Source organism: Oncorhynchus mykiss, unplaced genomic scaffold, assembly GCF_057628025.1.
Source record: "Oncorhynchus mykiss isolate SJ-2025 unplaced genomic scaffold, ASM5762802v1 scaffold101, whole genome shotgun sequence".
Classification (NCBI taxonomy): Eukaryota; Metazoa; Chordata; class Actinopteri; order Salmoniformes; family Salmonidae; genus Oncorhynchus; species Oncorhynchus mykiss.
This window is the reverse complement of record NW_028322100.1, coordinates 708,289-730,000: the sequence shown is the minus strand read 5'-3', so window position 1 is coordinate 730,000 and position 21,712 is coordinate 708,289. Positions and strand designations below refer to the sequence as shown.

Below are 21,712 nucleotides of genomic sequence, written 5' to 3'. Positions count from 1 at the left end.
TGGACCCTGGTCACTATGGACCCTGAGCACTGTGGACCCTGAGCCCTATGGACCCTGAGCACTGTGGACCCTGGTCACTATGGACCCTGAGCCCTATGGACCCTGGTCACTATGGACCCTGAGCCCTATAGACCCTGGTCACTATGGACCCTGAGCACTATGGACCCTGAGCACTATGGACCCTGAGCCCTATGGACCCTGAGCACTATGGACCCTGAGCACTATGGACCCTGAGCCCTATGGACCCTGAGCACTGTGGACCCTGGTCACTATGGACCCTGAGCACTATGGACCCTGAGCCCTATGGACCCTGAGCACTGTGGACCCTGGTCACTATGGACCCTGAGCACTATGGACCCTGAGCCCTATGGACCCTGAGCACTGTGGACCCTGGTCACTATGGACCCTGAGCACTGTGGACCCTGGTCACTATGGACCCTGAGCCCTATAGACCCTGGTCACTATGGACCCTGAGCCCTATGGACCCTGGTCACAATGGACCCTGGTCACTATGGACCCTGAGCCCTATGAACCCTGAACCCTATGGACCCTGAGCCCTATGGACCCTGGTCACTATGGACCCTGGTCACTATGGACCCTGAGCCCTATGGACACTGGTCACTATGGACCCTGGTCACTATGGACCCTGAGCCCTATGGACCCTGAGCCCTATGGACCCTGAGCCCTATGGACCCTGAGCCCTATGGACCCTGGTCAAAAGCAGTGCACTAGAAAAGGGAGCCATTTGTGAAACAGACCAATAATCCCCTTCGCTGAAGCTGTGGTTTGGCCTGTCCTGGCTGGGCAGGGCGATGGTAGGTAGACTGTACTAGGGCCTTAGGCACAGTGTGATGCATCTTAGAGTAGGAGTACAGATCTAGGATCAGGTCTCCCCTTGGCCATGTAATCATATTCAATGTGATCTAAAAGGCTATAAACTAATCCTAGATCAGCTCTCCTCCTCTGAGACACACAGCCAAAAGCCACGTTAACATTTTTTTTTTTGTATGTGTTGCCACAAACGTGGAATCGAACCCACAATTCTGGGACTCATGTTGCAAGCATCATGCTCTACCAACTGATCCACACAGACAGGACCAGTGTTTGGCTCTGTGTCTTACCTACAGAGTAGCTCTGCGTCACAGAGACACTGGGGCCCAGGTTCTGGTTACTGCTGGAGGACAGGCTGGGTTTGACCTCGCCGTCCAGACCAGGATTCAGGGAGGACAGGGAGTGGGAGTGGGAGTACTCGTTGGCCTGTAAAAAGACACGTTCATCATTACACAGCCATAGAAATGAAAAAGAAAAGGCCCCACCTCTCCCTGCTGTGGGCTTCATTCCACCAATGTTTCATCTAAAGAGCCTTCGTTAAACAGGGTTACTCAAAAACACAAAATCAGCTACCAAAACCATGCTTACAGAGTCAAATACTGTCTCTCCGTGAATCTTAGGGTGTCTATTTGTGAGTGTGTGTGTGTGTGTGTGTGTGTGGGGTGTGGGTGTATGGGTTGAGTTTTGGGTGTGTGTGTGTACGTTCATGTAAGTGTGTGCATGCATATGTGTGTGTGTGTGTGTGTGTGTGTGTGTGTGTGTGAGTGAGTGTGTGTGTGTGTGTGTGTGTGTGTGTGTGTGTGTGTGTGTGTGTGTGTGTGTGTGTGTGTGTGTATGTGTGTATGTGTGTGTGTGTGTGTGTGTGTGTGTGTGTGTGTGTGTGTGTGTGTGTGTGTGTGTGTGTGTGTGTGTGTGTGTGTGAGTCCACTATTTTCAAGCTGTAGCAGCAGCGAGGGTGGGAGTTCAAGCATATCATTAATGTATTTTGGTTTTGTTCTGAGAGGAAGTGGGATCTAGAAAAGCCGAATGAAAAGCCAAGCCGTCATCTGGTCCTTTGTGCTTGACTGCAGCCAGGAGTCCTGATCAGCCAAGGGAGAAAACAGCTCTGCTTGGTTACCACACCACTGTCCCCAATGCTACCCTATTCCCTATTACAGCGCACTGCTTTGGACCAGAAGTAGAGCACTGCACAGGGTATAAGATTACATTTGGGATGCACACAGGCACGCCATGTGGCCCTGGTTCACAACAGGACACTATTCACCTTTTGGCTTTTTTTAAATTTTGAATTAAAAAAAAAATAATTAAAAAAGAGCTTCTCCACAACCCTTTAACGTTTCATTGGTCCATCATCAGTGACTATAAATAGGTTGTCATATACTGTAAGTTACATTGCTCCGTGTTACCATATACAAAATGAATATCAAATTGAAAGACATTTTTTTTTAAATTCTCCATTCTACTTATATATGTTTTGTCATAGTGAGAAAATGACTTCATTTTATATCGACCGTGATGCATTTTCTATGTATTTCGTTTGGACTCCAATACATTACTATAGAGACACTTTGTTAACCCACAGATAGAATTTCCTTTGTATGGTGGTGGATAGTTTGAGACAGTCATGGCAGATGTTACTGTGTGTTTTATAATGAGATCAGACTTCCGGGAGACTGTGTGTTGACAATGTTTGTCCCCCCCCCACAAAAAAAAATCCCAGTGTGTGTCTGAGTGGCTCGCTGGGCTGCGGTCCCAAAGGGGACGCCTGTGAGCCTGTGACCCCACTCTTGTCTGCTTCTATCCCAGATAAACTCTAATTGTCTGCTACAACTGTTCACGGGGACAATGCCGGATGTTTTCCTCTATTCCGGAAGGCTTTAGACGTTAAACAGGCGTTTTATCATGCAGATAAAGGAGGGGCTCGAAGACGAGGGGAGATGGAGGAAGAAAACACAAAACAAAAGAAAAGATAGATTTGAAAAGGATGACCAAATGGCTAGCAGAAGTGTGGGAGGGGTGAATCTATTTAGTTCTGCATCTCCAGAATGGTGTTTTTAATAGCCTTCCAACCAGCACCCAGACTCCGGCTAATAAGGACACATTGACCAATGAGGAGAAAGGGGAACGACGACAAGTGAAAGAGAGATCCATGAAAGGAGAAAATCCTCTGATTAATACTTTATTCAATTAAAACAGATGTTTCTGTTCCAGTCACATCTTTTACATTACTGATCTACTGGTCTCTTTTACATTACTGATCTACTGGTCTCTTTTACATTACTGATCTACTGGTCTCTTTTACATTACTGATCTACTGGTCTCTTTTACATTACTGATCTACTGGTCTCTTTTACATTACTGATCTACTGGTCTCTTTTACATTACTGATCTACTGGTCTCTTTTACATTACTGATCTACTGGTCTCTTTTACATTACTGATCTACTGGTCTCTTTTACATTACTGATCTACTGGTCTCTTTTACATTACTGTTCTACTGGTCTCTTTTCCATTACTGATCTACTGGTCTCTTTTCCATTACTGTTCTACTGGTCTCTTTTACATTACTGATCTACTGGTCTCTTTTACATTACTGGTCTACTGGTCTCTTTTACATTACTGATCTACTGGTCTCCTTTCCATTACTGATCTACTGGTCTCCTTTTCTTTTGAACCCCGCCTCCTTTCCCTCTCTTCTTCTTCTTTAATACTCTCTCTGAAGCTCTCTGTGATTGCAAGTCATTTCCAATTCGTTTTGGTATTGATCTTCCAGTAGAAATCAGTTTGGTAATTAGCTCCAAATTAGGCTCTCTTCTGGAGGTGAGTCCTGTCCTACTGATTTATTACCTACGTAATTCGCCGCGATCGGAGAGAAATTAAAATGAACTCAATTAGGCCCATTGCTTTAGCTTCTTTTATGGGTTCTCCTCCCTTAAAGACTTGTAGTTTTATACGGGTACAAATTAATAGTCTCTTGTTGTTTAATAGTATAATGAAAGTAAATAAAGGTTATCCATTGTAATAAGCCTAAGAGAGGTTTTAATAAGAAGAAAGGTAGTAAGTCAACATGTAAGGGTGTAGTTATTGTGGTTTCTTCTGGGTGGGGGGGCGGGGTGGTGGTGGTGACAGAAGGGGTCTTCATTTGGTAAATGAGGATGGATAGATGGTGGGTGTTTGTGGTGTTGACATCAAAAGCAAGACGCATTAGAATATCCTATATATACACCACCAGGTGTGTGGAAATAAATCAAGAAAGCCCCTTTTGCTATGTTTACAATTCATAAAATAAAATACAACATTTCCATGATAAATCTGACAGCTGAAAGCGGCTTCATACACTGTTTCAATAATAACGTTTTTGAAGAAGGACACGGAATTATAACAGAAATAACAGGTGCAGAAGGAGAAACACAGAGTCAGATAACACAACGGCAAAAAATAGAGAAAAATAGAGATATTGATTAATTGCATGTTGCCTTTCTGTTATTCTCAATTATAGGGGATCCAAAGAATGTGGTGTTTTTTCATCCCAAGATCGATACGACGTGGGAGTTTTCCCTGAAATCCCTACAGCATTTTACATGCTGTTTTCTAATACACTGGAATGACTGTTTTACCAGCCTATACATTTGCAGGGCATTTTATTTTGAGAGCTGCGTGGAGCAGGTATATATATATATTGCTCAGATGGCGTGCTCCTTCGGGGCCCTCTGGGCCAACTGAATAAAATAGCAGAATCTCTCAGCACGAAAAAGTAAATAAAAATGTGTTGAGTTTCAGAGAAAACTACGTTTGGAGCAGCAACAACAATTATAAAAGTAAAATAAACAAACAGAAAAAAAACGGCAACAACAATATCATGGTTGTACAGCTCGAGGAAACTTGGATGGAATGGAAGTGTTGACGTGGTGCAATACAGGTGTATTTGATGCTGTTGACGGTGTGACAAACAACAAGACGTGACTAACCTGTTCTGGTTTGATGTGCTCCGAGGTCGGGAAGACGTCGGGGTACGACGGGCGCTCAAAGACCCGGTCCAAAGCTTCCAGCTGCTGCTGAGTGAAAGCATCGGCCCGCAGGTGCTTCCGTAAACTGTCCACACTAACCTGAGAATCAGTGTTTGGGCCAGACCCATCTGAACCATCTACAAGAAGAGAGAGCAACAACACTAGAGTCTAATCAGGAAGCCCCTGTAAGGTAGGAAGCTGGCTGACTGAAGCCCCTGTAAGGTAGGAAGCTGGCTGACTGAAGCCCCTGTAAGGTAGGAAGCTGGCTGTCACTGAAGTCCCTGTAAGGTAAAAAGCTGGTTGTCTGAATCCCCTGTAAGGTAGGAAGATGGCTGACTAAAGCCCCTGTAAGGTAGGAAGCTGGCTGTCACTGAAGTCCCTGTAAGGAAGGAAGCTGGCTGACTGAAGCCCCTGTAAGGTAGGAAGCTGGCTGACTGAAGTCCCTGTAAGGTAGGAAGCTGGCTGTCACTGAAGTCCCTGTAAGGTAGGAAGCTGGCTGACTGAAGTCCCTGTAAGGTAGGACGCTGGCTGTCACTGAAGTCCCTGTAAGGTAGGAAGATGGCTGACTGAAGTCCCTGTAAGGTAGGAAGCTGGCTGACTGAAGCCCCTGTAAGGTAGGAAGCTGGCTGACTGAAGTCCCTGTAAGGTAGGAAGATGGCTGACTGAAGCCTCTGTAAGGTAGGAAGCTGGCTGTCACTGAAGTCCCTGTAAGGTAGGAAGCTGGCTGTCACTGAAGTCCCTGTAAGGTAAGAAGCTGGCTGTCACTGAAGTCCCTGTAAGGTAAGAAGCTGGCTGTCACTGAAGTCCCTGTAAGGTAGGACGCTGGCTGTCACTGAAGTCCCTGTAAGGTAAGAAGCTGGTTGTCTGAATCCCCTGTAAGGTAGGAAGCAGCTGAAGCCTCTGTGGCTTTTTGTTTATATCATTACTGTGTGTTACTGGTAACTTTGGATAAGAGTACTCAGTTCTTGAGTAGGGCCTCAAATGTTCCACCACCTCTTATAGAATATTGGCTCTAAAATATTATGACTACCAACCAGCACACGCAAGTGTTTTACTGTATCGTTTACACGCGTGTACACCCACTGTATCCTGTACCGTTTACACGCGTGTACACCCACTGTATCCTGTACCGTTTACACGCGTGTACACCCACTGTATAATGCATTGTTTATACCTGTGTAGCACTTCAACCACTACTACTCAATTATAAAGAGCAGATTCAGTCAGGGTAGATTCAGTCAGGGTAGATTCAGTCAGGGTAGATTCAGTCAGGGTAGATTCAGTCAGAGCAGATTCAGTCAGGGCAGATTCAGTCAGGGTAGATTCAGTCAGGGTAGATTCAGTCAGGGTAGATTCAGTCAGGGTAGATTCAGTTAGGGCAGATTCAGTCAGGGTAGATTCAGTCAGGGTAGATTCAGTCAGGGTAGATTCAGTCAGGGCTGATTCAGTCAGGGTAGATTCAGTCAGGGCAGATTCAGTCAGGGTAGATTCAGTCAGGGTAGATTCAGTCAGGGTAGATTCAGTCAGGGTAGATTCAGTCAGGGTAGATTCAGTCAGGGTAGATTCAGTCAGGCAGGGCAGATTCAGTCAGGTTAGATTCAGTCAGGGCTGATTCAGTCAGGGTAGATTCAGTCAGGGCAGATTCAGTCAGGGTAGATTCAGTCAGGGTAGATTCAGTCAGGGTAGATTCAGTCAGGGTAGATTCAGTCAGGGTAGATTCAGTCAGGCAGGGCAGATTCAGTCAGGTTAGATTCAGTCAGGGCTGATTCAGTCAGGGTAGATTCAGTCAGGGCAGATTCAGTAAGGGTAGATTCAGTCAGGGTAGATTCAGTCAGGGTAGATTCAGTCAGGCAGGGCAGATTCAGTCAGGTTAGATTCAGTCAGGGCAGATTCAGTCAGGGTAGATTCAGTCAGGGTAGATTCAGTCAGGGTAGATTCAGTCAGGGCAGATTCAGTCAGGGTAGATTCAGTCAGGGTAGATTCAGTCAGGGCAGATTCAGTCAGGGTAGATTCAGTCAGGGTAGATTCAGTCAGGGTAGATTCAGTCAGGCAGGGCAGATTCAGTCAGGGTAGATTCAGTCAGGGTAGATTCTAAACGGGTCATATTAATGCTGCTAGCGGTGAGCCACTGAGTGCAGTCTTTCTTCACAGACAGTAGAGGAAACTACCACTACCACACACCGTATTAGCCAGCATCATGATGTGAAAGCCCCTGTGGTAATTGATGGATTACCATCAGTGCAAATATATACTTGTTGTAGTGGTGGAGCCCGTGTATTTTAATGAACGCTGTAGCTACAGTACTGCAGTGGCTTTTTCATTCCATGTTCATTCCAGGCTCCAGGGGTTTCCCTCCTTCTCTCCTTTCTCAATTTCCCTTTTCCACAGTTTAATACCGCTTTCATTTTCAGTAGAGTGGCAGAGTAGCAGTGTTTCATTTGGGTAGCTAACATCGCTGTGACCGCAGACAGACACGACAGACAGAGAGAGAGAGAGAGAGAGAGAGAGAGAGAGAGAGAGAGAGAGAGAGAAAGAGAGAAAGAGAGAGAGAGAGAGATGCTGTGAATGAATAAATAGTACAGTCTAGTTCAATCACCTCCCAGTCCCAGGATGCCGTTCTCCAAACAGAGGGAGAGGGATGCCTTAGCTTTTCCCTTTGGCGCTTCCCTGTGATGCTTTAAAGCCCCAGTTTTACAGCCCTCCAGACCCCTCCCTTCCCATCCCAGGCTGCAACGGCTCTGGCTACTGCCTCTCAGTCTCCAGCCTCCTCCTCCGCGGATCTCTGGAAAGGGCTTCAGCTCCCTTACAAATCTGTCATTCTAAATTTGCGGCAGATTATGTTCTCTGGTTGGTCCTGGAGGGAGCGGTGGAGATATATGATATGCAAGGAGGGACCCTATTGATTGCCTGCCTGGTCTGGTGGCAAAGAGGGAGCCGAAATGAACTTGAAATGAACATCATGCCTCAACTCAATGTGCGTATAATACTCTACTTAATCCCACATTTTTCTCTGCCATGGAATTCAATTGATCAATCATGTCTCTCCTGATAGTACCATTTGGAAGGGTTATTGCCATTCCATTCTGCCGCTTGACCTTTTCTGACTGGGGCCAGAGGATGAACCTGCACTCCCAAGAAGAGAAAAATGCATCAAGGGGATATATAAGAGACCCTGGGGGAGTCGGGGGTGTGTGCGTGTGCGTGTGTTTGTGTGTGTGTGTGTGTGTGTGATTGGGGGAGGGGAGAGGGGTCTGTGCATGTGGTGAATAGGTTACTGCCATTTGCTGCCCAACATACAACAATAATTCTATATCCTCAAACAAATGATTTCGATAACTAATAATAAAAAAAAAAAAACATTAAAAGACCTATTATGGTAAATGTATTTCATTTAACACACATGTAAAATCGTTCTATTTTCATAGTGTGATCGGTTGTGATCTGTTGCAATATGCAATCACAGGAGAACATAAATCACTTCTACTCTACACTGTTCAGCTATTTTCTTCAGATTTTCAGTATGGATAAATCTAATCACCTCTTTTGATCTGGCATTATTTCTGGACAGCTCCACTGGGGGCCTCAGCCTCTCGTAGCTCCGCTGAACGGTTGGCGCTTTATCAACCTCAACTGTTCCCTTCGGTCCTCGGAAGCAAATAGACTCATTAATTACTTTCCATCTGCTAGGCCAGAGTACATACCATGATCAATACCCGCACATTAGTCATTCACCACAGAGGAATACACTTCCCATACACAAGATAAACCACCCGCAGGTCAACCTACAGTACATGGACTGTGGTTCCCACTCAAACCATCCCCCAGGTCAACCTACAGTACATGGACTGTTGTTCCCACTCAAACCACCCCCAAGTCAACCTACAGTACATGGACTGTTGTTCCCACTCAAACCATCCCCAGGTCAACCTACAGTACATGGACTGTTGTTCCCACTCAAACCACCCCCAAGTCAACCTACAGTACATGGACTGTTGTTCCCACTCAAACCATCCCCAGGTCAACCTACAGTACATGGACTGTTGTTCCCACTCAAACCATCCCCCAGGTCAACCTACAGTACATGGACTGTTGTTCCCACTCAAACCACCCCCAGGTCAACCTACAGTACATGGACTGTGGTTCCCACTCAAACCACCCGCAGGTCAACCTACAGTACATGGACTGTGGTTCCCACTCAAACCACCCGCAGGTCAACCTACAGTACATGGACTGTTGTTCCCACTCAAACCATCCGCAGGTCAACCTACAGTACATGGACTGTTGTTCCCACTCAAACCATCCGCAGGTCAACCTACAGTACATGGACTGTTGTTCCCACTCAAACCACCCGCAGGTCAACCTACAGTACATGGACTGTTGTTCCCACTCAAACCATCCCCCAGGTCAACCTACAGTACATGGACTGTTGTTCCCACTCAAACCATCCCCAGGTCAACCTACAGTACATGGGCTGTGGTTCCCACTCAAACCATCCGCAGGTCAACCTACAGTACATGGACTGTTGTTCCCACTCAAACCATCCGCAGGTCAACCTACAGTACATGGACTGTTGTTCCCACTCAAACCATCCCCAGGTCAACCTACAGTACATGGACTGTTGTTCCCACTCAAACCATCCCCAGGTCAACCTACAGTACATGGACTGTTGTTCCCACTCAAACCACCCGCAGGTCAACCTACAGTACATGGACTGTTGTTCCCACTCAAACCATCCGCAGGTCAACCTACAGTACATGGACTGTTGTTCCCACTCAAACCATCCCCAGGTCAACCTACAGTACATGGACTGTTGTTCCCACTCAAACCATCCCCAGGTCAACCTACAGTACATGGACTGTTGTTCCCACTCAAACCACCCGCAGGTCAACCTACAGTACATGGACTGTTGTTCCCACTCAAACCATCCGCAGGTCAACCTACAGTACATGGACTGTTGTTCCCACTCAAACCATCCCCAGGTCAACCTACAGTACATGGACTGTTGTTCCCACTCAAACCACCCGCAGGTCAACCTACAGTACATGGACTGTTGTTCCCACTCAAACCACCCGCAGGTCAACCTACAGTACATGGACTGTTGTTCCCACTCAAACCACCCGCAGGTCAACCTACAGTACATGGACTGTTGTTCCCACTCAAACCACCCGCAGGTCAACCTACAGTACATGGACTGTGGTTCCCACTCAAACCACCCGCAGGTCAACCTACAGTACATGGACTGTGGTTCCCACTCAAACCACCCGCAGGTCAACCTACAGTACATGGACTGTGGTTCCCACTCAAACCATCCGCAGGTCAACCTACAGTACATGGACTGTTGTTCCCACTCAAACCATCCCCAGGTCAACCTACAGTACATGGACTGTGGTTCCCACTCAAACCACCCGCAGGTCAACCTACAGTACATGGACTGTTGTTCCCACTCAAACCATCCCCAGGTCAACCTACAGTACATGGGCTGTGGTTCCCACTCAAACCATCCCCCAAGTCAACCTACAGTACATGGACTGTTGTTCCCACTCAAACCACCCCCAGGTCAACCTACAGTACATGGACTGTTGTTCCCACTCAAACCATCCCCAGGTCAACCTACAGTACATGGACTGTTGTTCCCACTCAAACCACCCCCAGGTCAACCTACAGTACATGGACTGTTGTTCCCACTCAAACCATCCCCAGGTCAACCTACAGTACATGGACTGTTGTTCCCACTCAAACCATTCCCCAGGTCAACCTACAGTACATGGACTGTTGTTCCCACTCAAACCATCCGCAGGTCAACCTACAGTACATGGACTGTTGTTCCCACTCAAACCATTCCCCAGGTCAACCTACAGTACATGGACTGTTGTTCCCACTCAAACCATCCGCAGGTCAACCTACAGTACATGGGCTGTGGTTCCCACTCAAACCATCCGCAGGTCAACCTACAGTACATGGGCTGTGGTTCCCACTCAAACCATCCCCCAAGTCAACCTACAGTACATGGACTGTGGTTCCCACTCAAACCATCCCCCAAGTCAACCTACAGTACATGGACTGTTGTTCCCACTCAAACCATCCGCAGGTCAACCTACAGTACATGGGCTGTGGTTCCCACTCAAACCATCCCCCAAGTCAACCTACAGTACATGGACTGTGGTTCCCACTCAAACCATCCCCCAAGTCAACCTACAGTACATGGACTGTTGTTCCCACTCAAACCATTCCCCAGGTCAACCTACAGTACATGGACTGTTGTTCCCACTCAAACCATCCCCCAAGTCAACCTACAGTACATGGACTGTTGTTCCCACTCAAACCATTCCCCAGGTCAACCTACAGTACATGGACTGTTGTTCCCACTCAAACCATCCGCAGGTCAACCTACAGTACATGGACTGTTGTTCCCACTCAAACCATCCCCCAGGTCAACCTACAGTACATGGGCTGTGGTTCCCACTCAAACCATCCCCCAAGTCAACCTACAGTACATGGACTGTGGTTCCCACTCAAACCATCCCCCAAGTCAACCTACAGTACATGGACTGTTGTTCCCACTCAAACCATTCCCCAGGTCAACCTACAGTACATGGACTGTTGTTCCCACTCAAACCATCCCCCAAGTCAACCTACAGTACATGGACTGTTGTTCCCACTCAAACCATTCCCCAGGTCAACCTACAGTACATGGACTGTTGTTCCCACTCAAACCATTCCCCAGGTCAACCTACAGTACATGGACTGTTGTTCCCACTCAAACCATCCGCAGGTCAACCTACAGTACATGGACTGTTGTTCCCACTCAAACCATCCGCAGGTCAACCTACAGTACATGGACTGTTGTTCCCACTCAAACCATCCGCAGGTCAACCTACAGTACATGGACTGTTGTTCCCACTCAAACCATCCGCAGGTCAACCTACAGTACATGGACTGTTGTTCCCACTCAAACCATCCCCAGGTCAACCTACAGTACATGGACTGTGGTTCCCACTCAAACCATCCGCAGGTCAACCTACAGTACATGGGCTGTTGTTCCCACTCAAACCATTCCCCAGGTTAACCTGTTGTTCCCACTCAAACCATCCCCCAGGTCAACCTACAGTACATGGACTGTTGTTCCCACTCAAACCATCCCCCAAGTCAACCTACAGTACATGGACTGTTGTTCCCACTCAAACCACCCCCAGGTCAACCTACAGTACATGGGCTGTGGTTCCCACTCAAACCACCCGCAGGTCAACCTACAGTACATGGGCTGTGGTTCCCACTCAAACCACCCGCAGGTCAACCTACAGTACATGGGCTGTGGTTCCCACTCAAACCACCCGCAGGTCAACCTACAGTACATGGGCTGTGGTTCCCACTCAAACCACCCGCAGGTCAACCTACAGTACATGGGCTGTGGTTCCCACTCAAACCACCCGCAGGTCAACCTACAGTACATGGGCTGTGGTTCCCACTCAAACCACCCGCAGGTCAACCTACAGTACATGGGCTGTGGTTCCCACTCAAACCACCCGCAGGTCAACCTACAGTACATGGGCTGTGGTTCCCACTCAAACCACCCGCAGGTCAACCTACAGTACATGGGCTGTGGTTCCCACTCAAACCATCCCCCAGGTTAACCTGTTGTTCCCACTCAAACCATCCCCAGGTCAACCTACAGTACATGGTCTGTGGTTCCCACTCAAACCACCCGCAGGTCAACCTACAGTACATGGGCTGTGGTTCCCCCTCAAACCATCCCCCAGGTTAACCTTTTGTTCCCACTCAAACCATCCCCAGGTCAACCTACAGTACATGGGCTGTGGTTCCCACTCAAACCACCCCCCAGGTTAACCTGTTGTTCCCACTCAAACCATCCCCAGGTCAACCTACAGTACATGGGCTGTGGTTCCCACTCAAACCACCCCCCAGGTTAACCTGTTGTTCCCACTCAAACCATCCCCAGGTCAACCTACAGTACATGGCCTGTGGTTCCCACTCAAACCATCCCCAGGTCAACCTACAGTACATGGCCTGTGGTTCCCACTCAAACCATTCCCAGGTCAACCTACAGTACATGGCCTGTGGTTCCCACTCAAACCATCCCCCAGGTTAACCTGTTGTTCCCCCTCAAACCATCCCCAGGTCAACCTACAGTACACGGGCTGTTGTTCCCACTCAAGTTTAGGTGAAATACCCATTTAAACATTTAAGACACCCACCTCAATATTGCCCCCTTGTAAAATACATAATCCTATGACTAGCGTAAAAATGCCAGTACATCTATGTAAAAAAAACTCAATCTAATGCCCAGTACATCTATGTAAAAAAAACTCAATCCAATGCCCAGTACATCTATGTAAAAAAAACTCAATCTAATGCCCAGTACATCTATGTAAAAAAAACTCACTCCAATGCCCAGTACATCTATGTAAAAATAACTCAATCTAATGCCCAGTACATCTATGTAAAAAAAACTCAATCTAATGCCCAGTACATCTATGTAAAAAAAACTCACTCTAATGCCCAGTACATCTATGTAAAAAAAACTCACTCTAATGCCCAGTAGATTTATGTGAAAACCCTTCACTCTAATTTTATTTATTTATTTCAGCTTTATTTAACTAGGTAGGCTAGTTGAGAACAAGTTCTCATTTACAACTGCGACTTGGCCAAGATAAAGCAAAGCAGTGCGACACAAACAACAACAACAGAGTTACACATGGAGTAAACAAAACATACAGTCAATAACACAATAGGAAAACAATTTACAGTGTGTGCAAATGAGGTAAGATAAGGGAGGTAAGGAAATAAATAGGCCACAGCGGCAAAATAATTACAATTTAGCAATTTAAACACTGGAGTGATTGATGTGCAGAAGATGAATGTGCAAGTAGACATACTGGGGTGCAAAGGAGCAAGATAAATAAGTAACAGTATGGGGATGAAGTAGTTGGATGGGCTATTTACAGATGGGCTATGTACAGGTGCAGAGATCTGTGAGCTGCTCTGACAGCTGGTGCTTAAAGCTAGTGAGGGAGATATGAGTCTCCAGCTTCAGTGATTTTGTAGTTCGTTCCAGTCATTGGCAGCAGAGAACTGGAAGGAAAGGCGGCCAAAGGAGTAATTGGATTTGGGGGTGACCAGTGAAATATACCTGCTAGAGCGCGTGCCCAGTACAATGTCCAGTACATCTATGCCAAAAACCATCACTCTAATGACCAGTACATATATGTAAAAAACCCTCACTCTAATGCCCAGTACATATATGTAAAAAACCCTCACTCTAATGCCCAGTACATATATGTAAAAAACCCTCACTCTAATGCCCAGTACATATATGTAAAAAACCCTCACTCTAATGCCCAGTACATCTATGGATATGGCCCAAAATACACCTTATTCCCTATATAATGCAGTCCTTTAGACCAGAGCCCTATGGCCTTACTATCTCACCCATGTCTGCTGGAAAAGGTTGTTCTAGCTGGTGGTAAGGAGACCCTCAGTCTAGCCTGGCTAAACCAGACTGAATGCTAAACTCAATGGTGAGCTCAGCATTCAGTCTAGTTTTTACCAGGCTAGTTAACTAGAGGTAATCTGTTTCATCCTGATGACGTTTAGAAGTGAATTCAACCATCACAATGACATTTCTTAAAGGTACATAGGAAACATTTTTTGATGTATCTAAAAAAGAAAATTACAGCCATTTTGTTTTTTACGGAGTATCACAGCCACCCAGCAATGTAATACGCCATGTAGACCACATTTCATATTTCTACAGAAGCCACCGCAAGACATCATATCCTACAAGTATACAGTACCAAATAACATATGTTGTAAGATATATGGTACATGTTTTTGTGGGCGAGTTTCCCATTCCGTGCTAGCTGTTATGTCGTCGACAGTTACCATCGTCCTGTTTGTTCATCATTTGGAATGGAGGCTAGCTGTAATATCTGATACTACTAAATAACATTTGCTAAGATACATTGTACATGGTTTTTGGGGGCCATTTTCCATACCATTTCAGCTATTAATTATGTCATAGCATTAGTCGGTAAACCTGGAAATCATAATGGCTTTGTTTACATGTTAGTCATTTAGCAGACGCTCTTATCCAGAGCGACTTACAGTAGTGAGTGCAGACATGTTCATACTGGTCCCCGGTGGGAATTGAACCCACAACCCTGGCGTTGCAAGTGCCACGCTCTACCAACTGGTCTCTGTTTCTCCACATCCTCCCCAGTGATGCTAATAACTTATGTTGTTATGTCATAGTGGATAATGTCTTTGTTTGTTGGTGTGTCTCCATAGTGATGGTGTCTGTGTTATTGATCAGTGAGTGACAGGCTTGAGTGTATTCATCTTGACATGGCTGGGCATTAACACTCCGGTAACGAGGGAGCAGAGGACTCCAGACTCTATCAGATCACATCACCAGCTCTATGAGACAGACTCCTCTCCGCGGGCTCGCCACCCCAAGGTCGTGACCCCTAGCAGGGGGTTGAGCCGACGTAATTCTGTCTCTGCCTGGAGTCAGAGAGAGAGAGAGAGGTTGTCTGCCTTACTACACGGACTACCTGTCTGCCAAACATGGCAGAATACAAACCACTAGAAACATCGGCTTTGAGAAGGAAGCTGATGTCGTCTGGCCACGACGGGGATTATACAATAGCCCCGTGAAGAATTGACCAAAGCAACGGCGTCAAAATATAAGATCGTAATTGTTATAGTATCTTATTCATGGTAAAATTCAACCTGTGTTCAGTCTGTGTTTAGCCCTGGGTGGAGGTACAGGGAGGTGAAACGACACCTTAGGGTCATGAAGGCCCCTCTTTTCTTAATAGGCTTTTTGCCTTTCTGTTGTTCTAGTTTGAACAACATTATCTAGCTATACGTCAACTAGTGATTCCCTTTCCCAAGCATTGCATTAGCATTCTGTTTGAACAACATTATCTAGCTATACGTCAACTTGTGATTCCCTTTCCCAAGCATTGCATTAGCATTCTGTTTGAACAACATTATCTAGCTATACGTCAGCTAGTGATTCCCTTTCCCAAGCATTGCATTAGCATTCTGTTTGAACAACATTATCTAGCTATACGTCAACTAGTGACTCCCTTTCCCAAGCATTGCATTAGCATTCTGTTTGAACAACATTATCTAGCTATACGTCAGCTAGTGATTCCCTTTCCCAAGCATTGCATTAGCATTCTGTTTGCTTTTGTGATATCACTCCCTCATTTACAACTAGCTTCCATTTACACCCTGAATTAAATCCAATTAACACTCATTTCAAATTAAATTGTACGCGTCGACACATACATTTTTCAATCAAACGTTTTGGTTAATGTATTGTTAACCAAATCAAATATTACAACATTTTAGTGCACACATGCTCCGCATAGCCTCTCTTCAATATATCTCAGATAGATACTTTAATATATCTGTCTACTTATACAGAGATGTGTAACTAAGACAATTATCTCACTATACACTCTGCTGGCCTCAGAAAGACAACTCCATATCGTCTGAACGTTGACGGTCTTCATTTGACATTTGAGTCATTTAGCAGACAATCTCATCCATAGCGACGTTCTCATCCATAGCGACGTTCTCATCCATAGCGACGTTCTCATCCATAGCGACGTTCTCATCCAATAGCGACGTTCTCATCCATAGCGACGTTCTCATCCATAGCGACGTTCTCATCCATAGCGACGTTCTCATCCATAGCGACGTTCTCATCCATAGCGACGTTCTTATCCATAGCGACGTTCTTATCCATAGTGACGTTCTTATCCATTGCGACGTTCTTATCCATAGCGACATTCTTATCCATAGCGACGTTCTTATCCATAGCGACGTTCTTATCCATAGCGACATTACGTTCAACAACGGTAGGTCCAACTACAGACGGTGTACAGTGACGGTGTACAGGAAGGCCCTGACACCATTCTTCATCGATCTGTTCCTGGGTATTAATTAAGCAGCCCTTTTTTCATTGATTTAGCACATTATAGTTCAGTGCGTTACCGCCTGTCTCTCAGACTTGATGTTGTTGAACTGAGATCCTCTGTTGATTCACCCTTCTCCCTGGGATGCATCCCTAATGACACCCTATCCCCTATATAAATGCCCTATGGGCCCTGGTCACAAGTAGTGCCGTGTAGAAGGAATATGGTGCCATTTGGGGCACAGTCCCTCTCTCACCCAAACAGATGGTGATGCTGACAGAACACTGATGTGAACAGGATTCATGGCCTAGTGCTCCATCATTCATCTGTCCCTGTCCCTGTCTCTGTCCCTGTCTCTGTCGCTGTCTCTCTCTCGGTCTCTGTCCCTGTCCCTGTCTCTGTCTCTGTCTCTGTCTCTGTCTCTGTCTCTGTCTCTGGCTCTGTCGCTGTCTCTGTCGCTGTCTCTCTCTCTCTCTCTGTCTCTGTCTATGTCTGTCTCTTTCTCTGTCTCTGTCTATGTTTCTGTCTCTGTCCCTATCTCTGTCTCTGTCTCTGTCTCTGTCTCTGTCCCTGTCCCTGTCTCTGTCTCTGTCTCTATCTGTCTTTCTCTCTCTCCTGTCTTTCTCTCCCCTCTCCTCCTCTGTCTGTCTGTCTGTCTGTCTGTCTGTCTGTCTGTCTGTCTGTGAATGATATGAAATGATGATCTAATTGTGGAATTTCTCTTTTTTATCATTATCACATTGTACAAAAGCTTCAGACAACGCAGAAATATATTTTTTGAAAATGACTGAAATGAAGAATACCCATAATGGTAGTTATGATTGTCCATATTGTGGGTCGTATTTGAATAGCGATGTGAAATGGTTTCAAAAGACTGGACACACTTGGTGAGATATCGTTCTCTTTATTGGCCATTAGCTAGATACCGTATCCTGAAGAAACCTCTCAGCTGTATCTGTCCAGGTGATTTCAGCTCAATCACCCAATAGAATGGGTGTCAGCAGCCCGTTGTCCGTAACGGTTAGTCGGTATCTTAACAAGGTACGTTAATTCAAGGTACGTATTTCCACCACAGTATAGTAATATATCTCTGCTAACGTTGCATCCATTCTAGAACATTCTAACGCTATGGTACGGAACATACAGTGGACAAAACCATCACCGAACAAAAGCAGTTCCCTATCGGTCCAAAGCAGGGTGTCTATTCCACAGGCTGCAATACAAATTCCTTCCTGGCAATAATTCCTACAGTCATTGAACAGAATATTTCATACCCTTGAGCTATTTCCTTTGTCTTTTCCAGTAGCCAGCCTCTCGGAGGGGAGTGGGGATGCGGGTGGAGCGTTGGACGGGTTGGGGGGGGGGGGATGGAGACTAGGATGTTAATTTGTGAGGTAATAGCTTTTCTCTGCGGAATTGCAAATTCTCATATATATGGACAGCAGACAGGACATCCATGGTCACCAACGACACGATGGGTACGTCCCAAAGGACATCCTATCCCCATTATAGTGCACTACAAGGCCCTCGTCAAAAGCACTGCACTACAAAGGGAATAGGGTGCCCTTTAGAACACAGCTCAGCTCCAGAGGTCCCCTCTCTCTCTCCTCTCCTCTCTCTCTCCTCTCCTCTCTTTCTCCTCTCCTCTCTCTCTCCTCTCTCTCTCTCTCCTCTCTCTCTCCTTTCTTTCTCTCCTCTCTCTCTCCTCTCCTCTCTTTCTCCTCTCCTCTCTCTCTCCTCTCATCTCTCTCTCCTCTCTCTCTTCTCTCTCTCTCTCCTCTCTCTCTCTCCTCTCTCTCCTCTCTCTCTCTTCTCTCTCTCTCTCTCTCTCTCTCTCTCTCTCTCTCTCTCTCTCCTCTCCCCTCTCTCTCATCTCTCTCCTCTCCTCTCTCTCTCCTCTCTCTCTCTCTCTCTCTCTCCTCTCTCTCTCCTCTCCTCTCTCTCTCTTCTCTCTCTCTCTCCTCTCTCTCTCCTCTCTCTCTCTCTTCTCTCTCTCTCCTCTCTCTCTCTCTCCTCTCTCTCTCCTCTCCCTCTCCTCTCCACGCTCTGTCCTGGCTGGCAACAATAGCTGCCAAGTGTAACATGCTACTTTTAATTTGCAATAACACATGACAAAGCCAGATTAATGGCTCTTATGACACGAGTGTCCCTGGCGCCGGTCTTCTCCAGGACCCGGTGTACATAACGCGTGTCACACTACATTATCTCTACATCCCTCTAGTAATGGGGAGACCTGCTTTCTTTAAAGGGCTCCTCACTGCTGAGTTGGAACTTAGGAGCTGTCTGACTGGTGCACCTTGGCACAGAGCCACAGTACAGCCAAGGTTCTGGACCTTGACACACCGTCCTTCCCTTTCACTGCATGAGCCGCTTACTTTCAACTTGTTATTATTGTTATTTACCCGAGCTACCGAGTTCGTTTTTTAATAAAGTTAAATAAAGTTTGTCTGGTCTTAGTATTAAACACTGACCTCTGGTCTTAGTAGGAAACACTGACCTCTGGTCTTAGTATTAAACACTGACCTCTGGTCTTAGTAGGAAACACTGACCTGTGGTCTTAGTAGGAAACACTGACCTCTGGTCTTAGTATTAAACACTGACCTCTGGTCTTAGTATTAAACACTGACCTCTGGTCTTAGTATTAAACACTGACCTCTGGTCTTAGTAGGAAACACTGACCTCTGGTCTTAGGATTAAACACTGACCTCTGGTCTTAGTAGGAAACACTGACCTCTGGTCTTAGTATTAAACACTGACCTCTGGTCTTAGTATTAAACACTGACCTCTGGTCTTAGTATTAAACACTGACCTCTGGTCTTAGTAAGAAACACTGACCTCTGGTCTTAGTATTAAACACTGACCTCTGGTCTTAGTATTAAACACTGACCTCTGGTCTTAGTAGGAAACACTGACCTCTGGTCTTAGTAGGAAACACTGACCTCTGGTCTTAGTATTAAACACTGACCTCTGGTCTTAGTATTAAACACTGACCTCTGGTCTTAGTATTAAACACTGACCTCTGGTCTTAGGATTAAACACTGACCTCTGGTCTTAGTATTAAACACTGACCTCTGGTCTTAGTATTAAACACTGACCTCTGGTCTTAGTATTAAACACTGACCTCTGGTCTTAGTAGGAAACACTGACCTCTGGTCTTAGTAGGAAACACTGACCTCTGGTCTTAGTAGGAAACACTGACCTCTGGTCTTAGTATTAAACACTGACCTCTGGTCTTAGTATTAAACACTGACCTCTGGTCTTAGTATGAAACACTGACCTCTGGTCTTAGTATTAAACACTGACCTCTGGTCTTAGTATTAAACACTGACCTGTGGTCTTAGTATTAAACACTGACCTCTGGTCTTAGTAGGAAACACTGACCTCTGGTCTTAGTATTAAACACTGACCTCTGGTCTTAGTATTAAACACTGACCTCTGGTCTTAGTAGGAAACACTGACCTCTGGTCTTAGTAGGAAACACTGACCTCTGTTCTTAGTATTAAACACTGACCTCTGGTCTTAGTAGGAAACACTGACCTCTGGTCTTAGTATTAAACACTGACCTCTGGTCTTAGTAGGAAACACTGACCTCTGGTCTTAGTAGGAAACACTGACCTGTCTCGAGTTCCATTAATATGAAATGTATAGTAGACTAAATAGTAATTACTTTGCGAACTATAATTTACTGTAACACAGAGTAGAGTAAAGCACGATGGCGTCTAGCTACAGTCATGATATCGGATGCAATATACTATTTTTTCAAACGGTGGCTCGCGGCGAGACATTGTTTTTAAAGCAGTGTTTTGATGAGCCATGATGTGAGAGAGGATTGAAGGCCCGAGGTTGATATTTTTGGAAAGATAAACTATCAGTGTCCCTCGGCTTGTGATTCCAGGTGGGTATTATTGACTGGGTCTGGAGAGGTAGTATGTAAGAACCATATCTCTACCCTACACTCCCCCACCTGAAATCCCCACACACCCAACCACCCTACACTCCCCCACCCAACCACCCTACACTCCCCCACCCAACCACCCAACCACCCTACACTCCCCCACCCAACCACCCTACACTCCCCCACCCAACCACCCTACACTCCCCACCCAACCACCCTACACTCCCCACCCAACCACCCTACACTCCCCCACCTGAAATCCCAACACACCCAACCACCCTACACTCCCCCACCCAACCACCCTACACTCCCCCACCCAACCACCCAACACTCCCCACCCAACCACCCTACACTCCCCCACCTGAAATCCCCACACACCCAACCACCCTACACTCCCCCACTCAACCACCCTACACGCCCCCACCCAACCATCCTACACTCCCCCACCCAACCACCCTACACTCCCCACCCAACCACCCTACACTCCCCTACCCAACCACCCTACACTCCTCCACCTGAAATTCCCACACACCCAACCACCCTACACTCCCTCACCCAACCACCCTACACTCCCCTACCCAACCACCCTACACTCCCCCACGCAACCACCCTACAATCCCAACCCAACCACCCTACACTCCCCTACCTAACCACCCTACACTCCCCCACCCAACCACCCTACACTCCCCACCCAACCACCCTACACTCCCCCACCCAACCACCCTACACTCCCCACCCAACCACCCTACCCTCCCCTACCCAACCACCCTACACTCCCCCACCTGAAATCCCCACACACCCAACCACCCTACACTCCCCCACCCAACCACCCTACACTCCCCCACCCAACCACCCTACACCCCCTGCTTCCCTCTGCTCTCACTAGGGCTGGAGAGGGAGTATTCGTGCGTCCCAAATTGCACCTTCCCTATTCCCTATTTTCCCCATAGGGCTCGGGTCAAAAGTAGTGCACTATAAAGGGAATAGAGCACCATTTGGAACGCAAGCTATATAAGAACCACAGAGCCCTGT

General features: G+C 46.6%; 1 protein-coding gene across 4 annotated transcripts in view; it reads right to left on the bottom strand.

Moving 5' to 3' along the window:
• The window catches only part of LOC110514249 (paired box protein Pax-2a-like), a 70,827-nt gene that overhangs the window by 34,398 nt on the left and 14,717 nt on the right, over positions 1–21,712 (bottom strand). For 2 of the 4 annotated variants that reach the window (XM_036988287.2, XM_036988283.2), the window contains exons 6-7: positions 4,799–4,974; positions 1,122–1,257 (exon numbers count right to left, since the gene is read on the bottom strand). The exons of the other annotated variants lie outside the window; for them this stretch is intronic. In XM_036988287.2, coding sequence (XP_036844182.1) covers positions 1,122–1,257; positions 4,799–4,974 — 312 coding nt within the window. The remainder of the gene's footprint in view (positions 1–1,121; positions 1,258–4,798; positions 4,975–21,712) is intronic. 4 annotated transcript variants of the gene reach the window in all.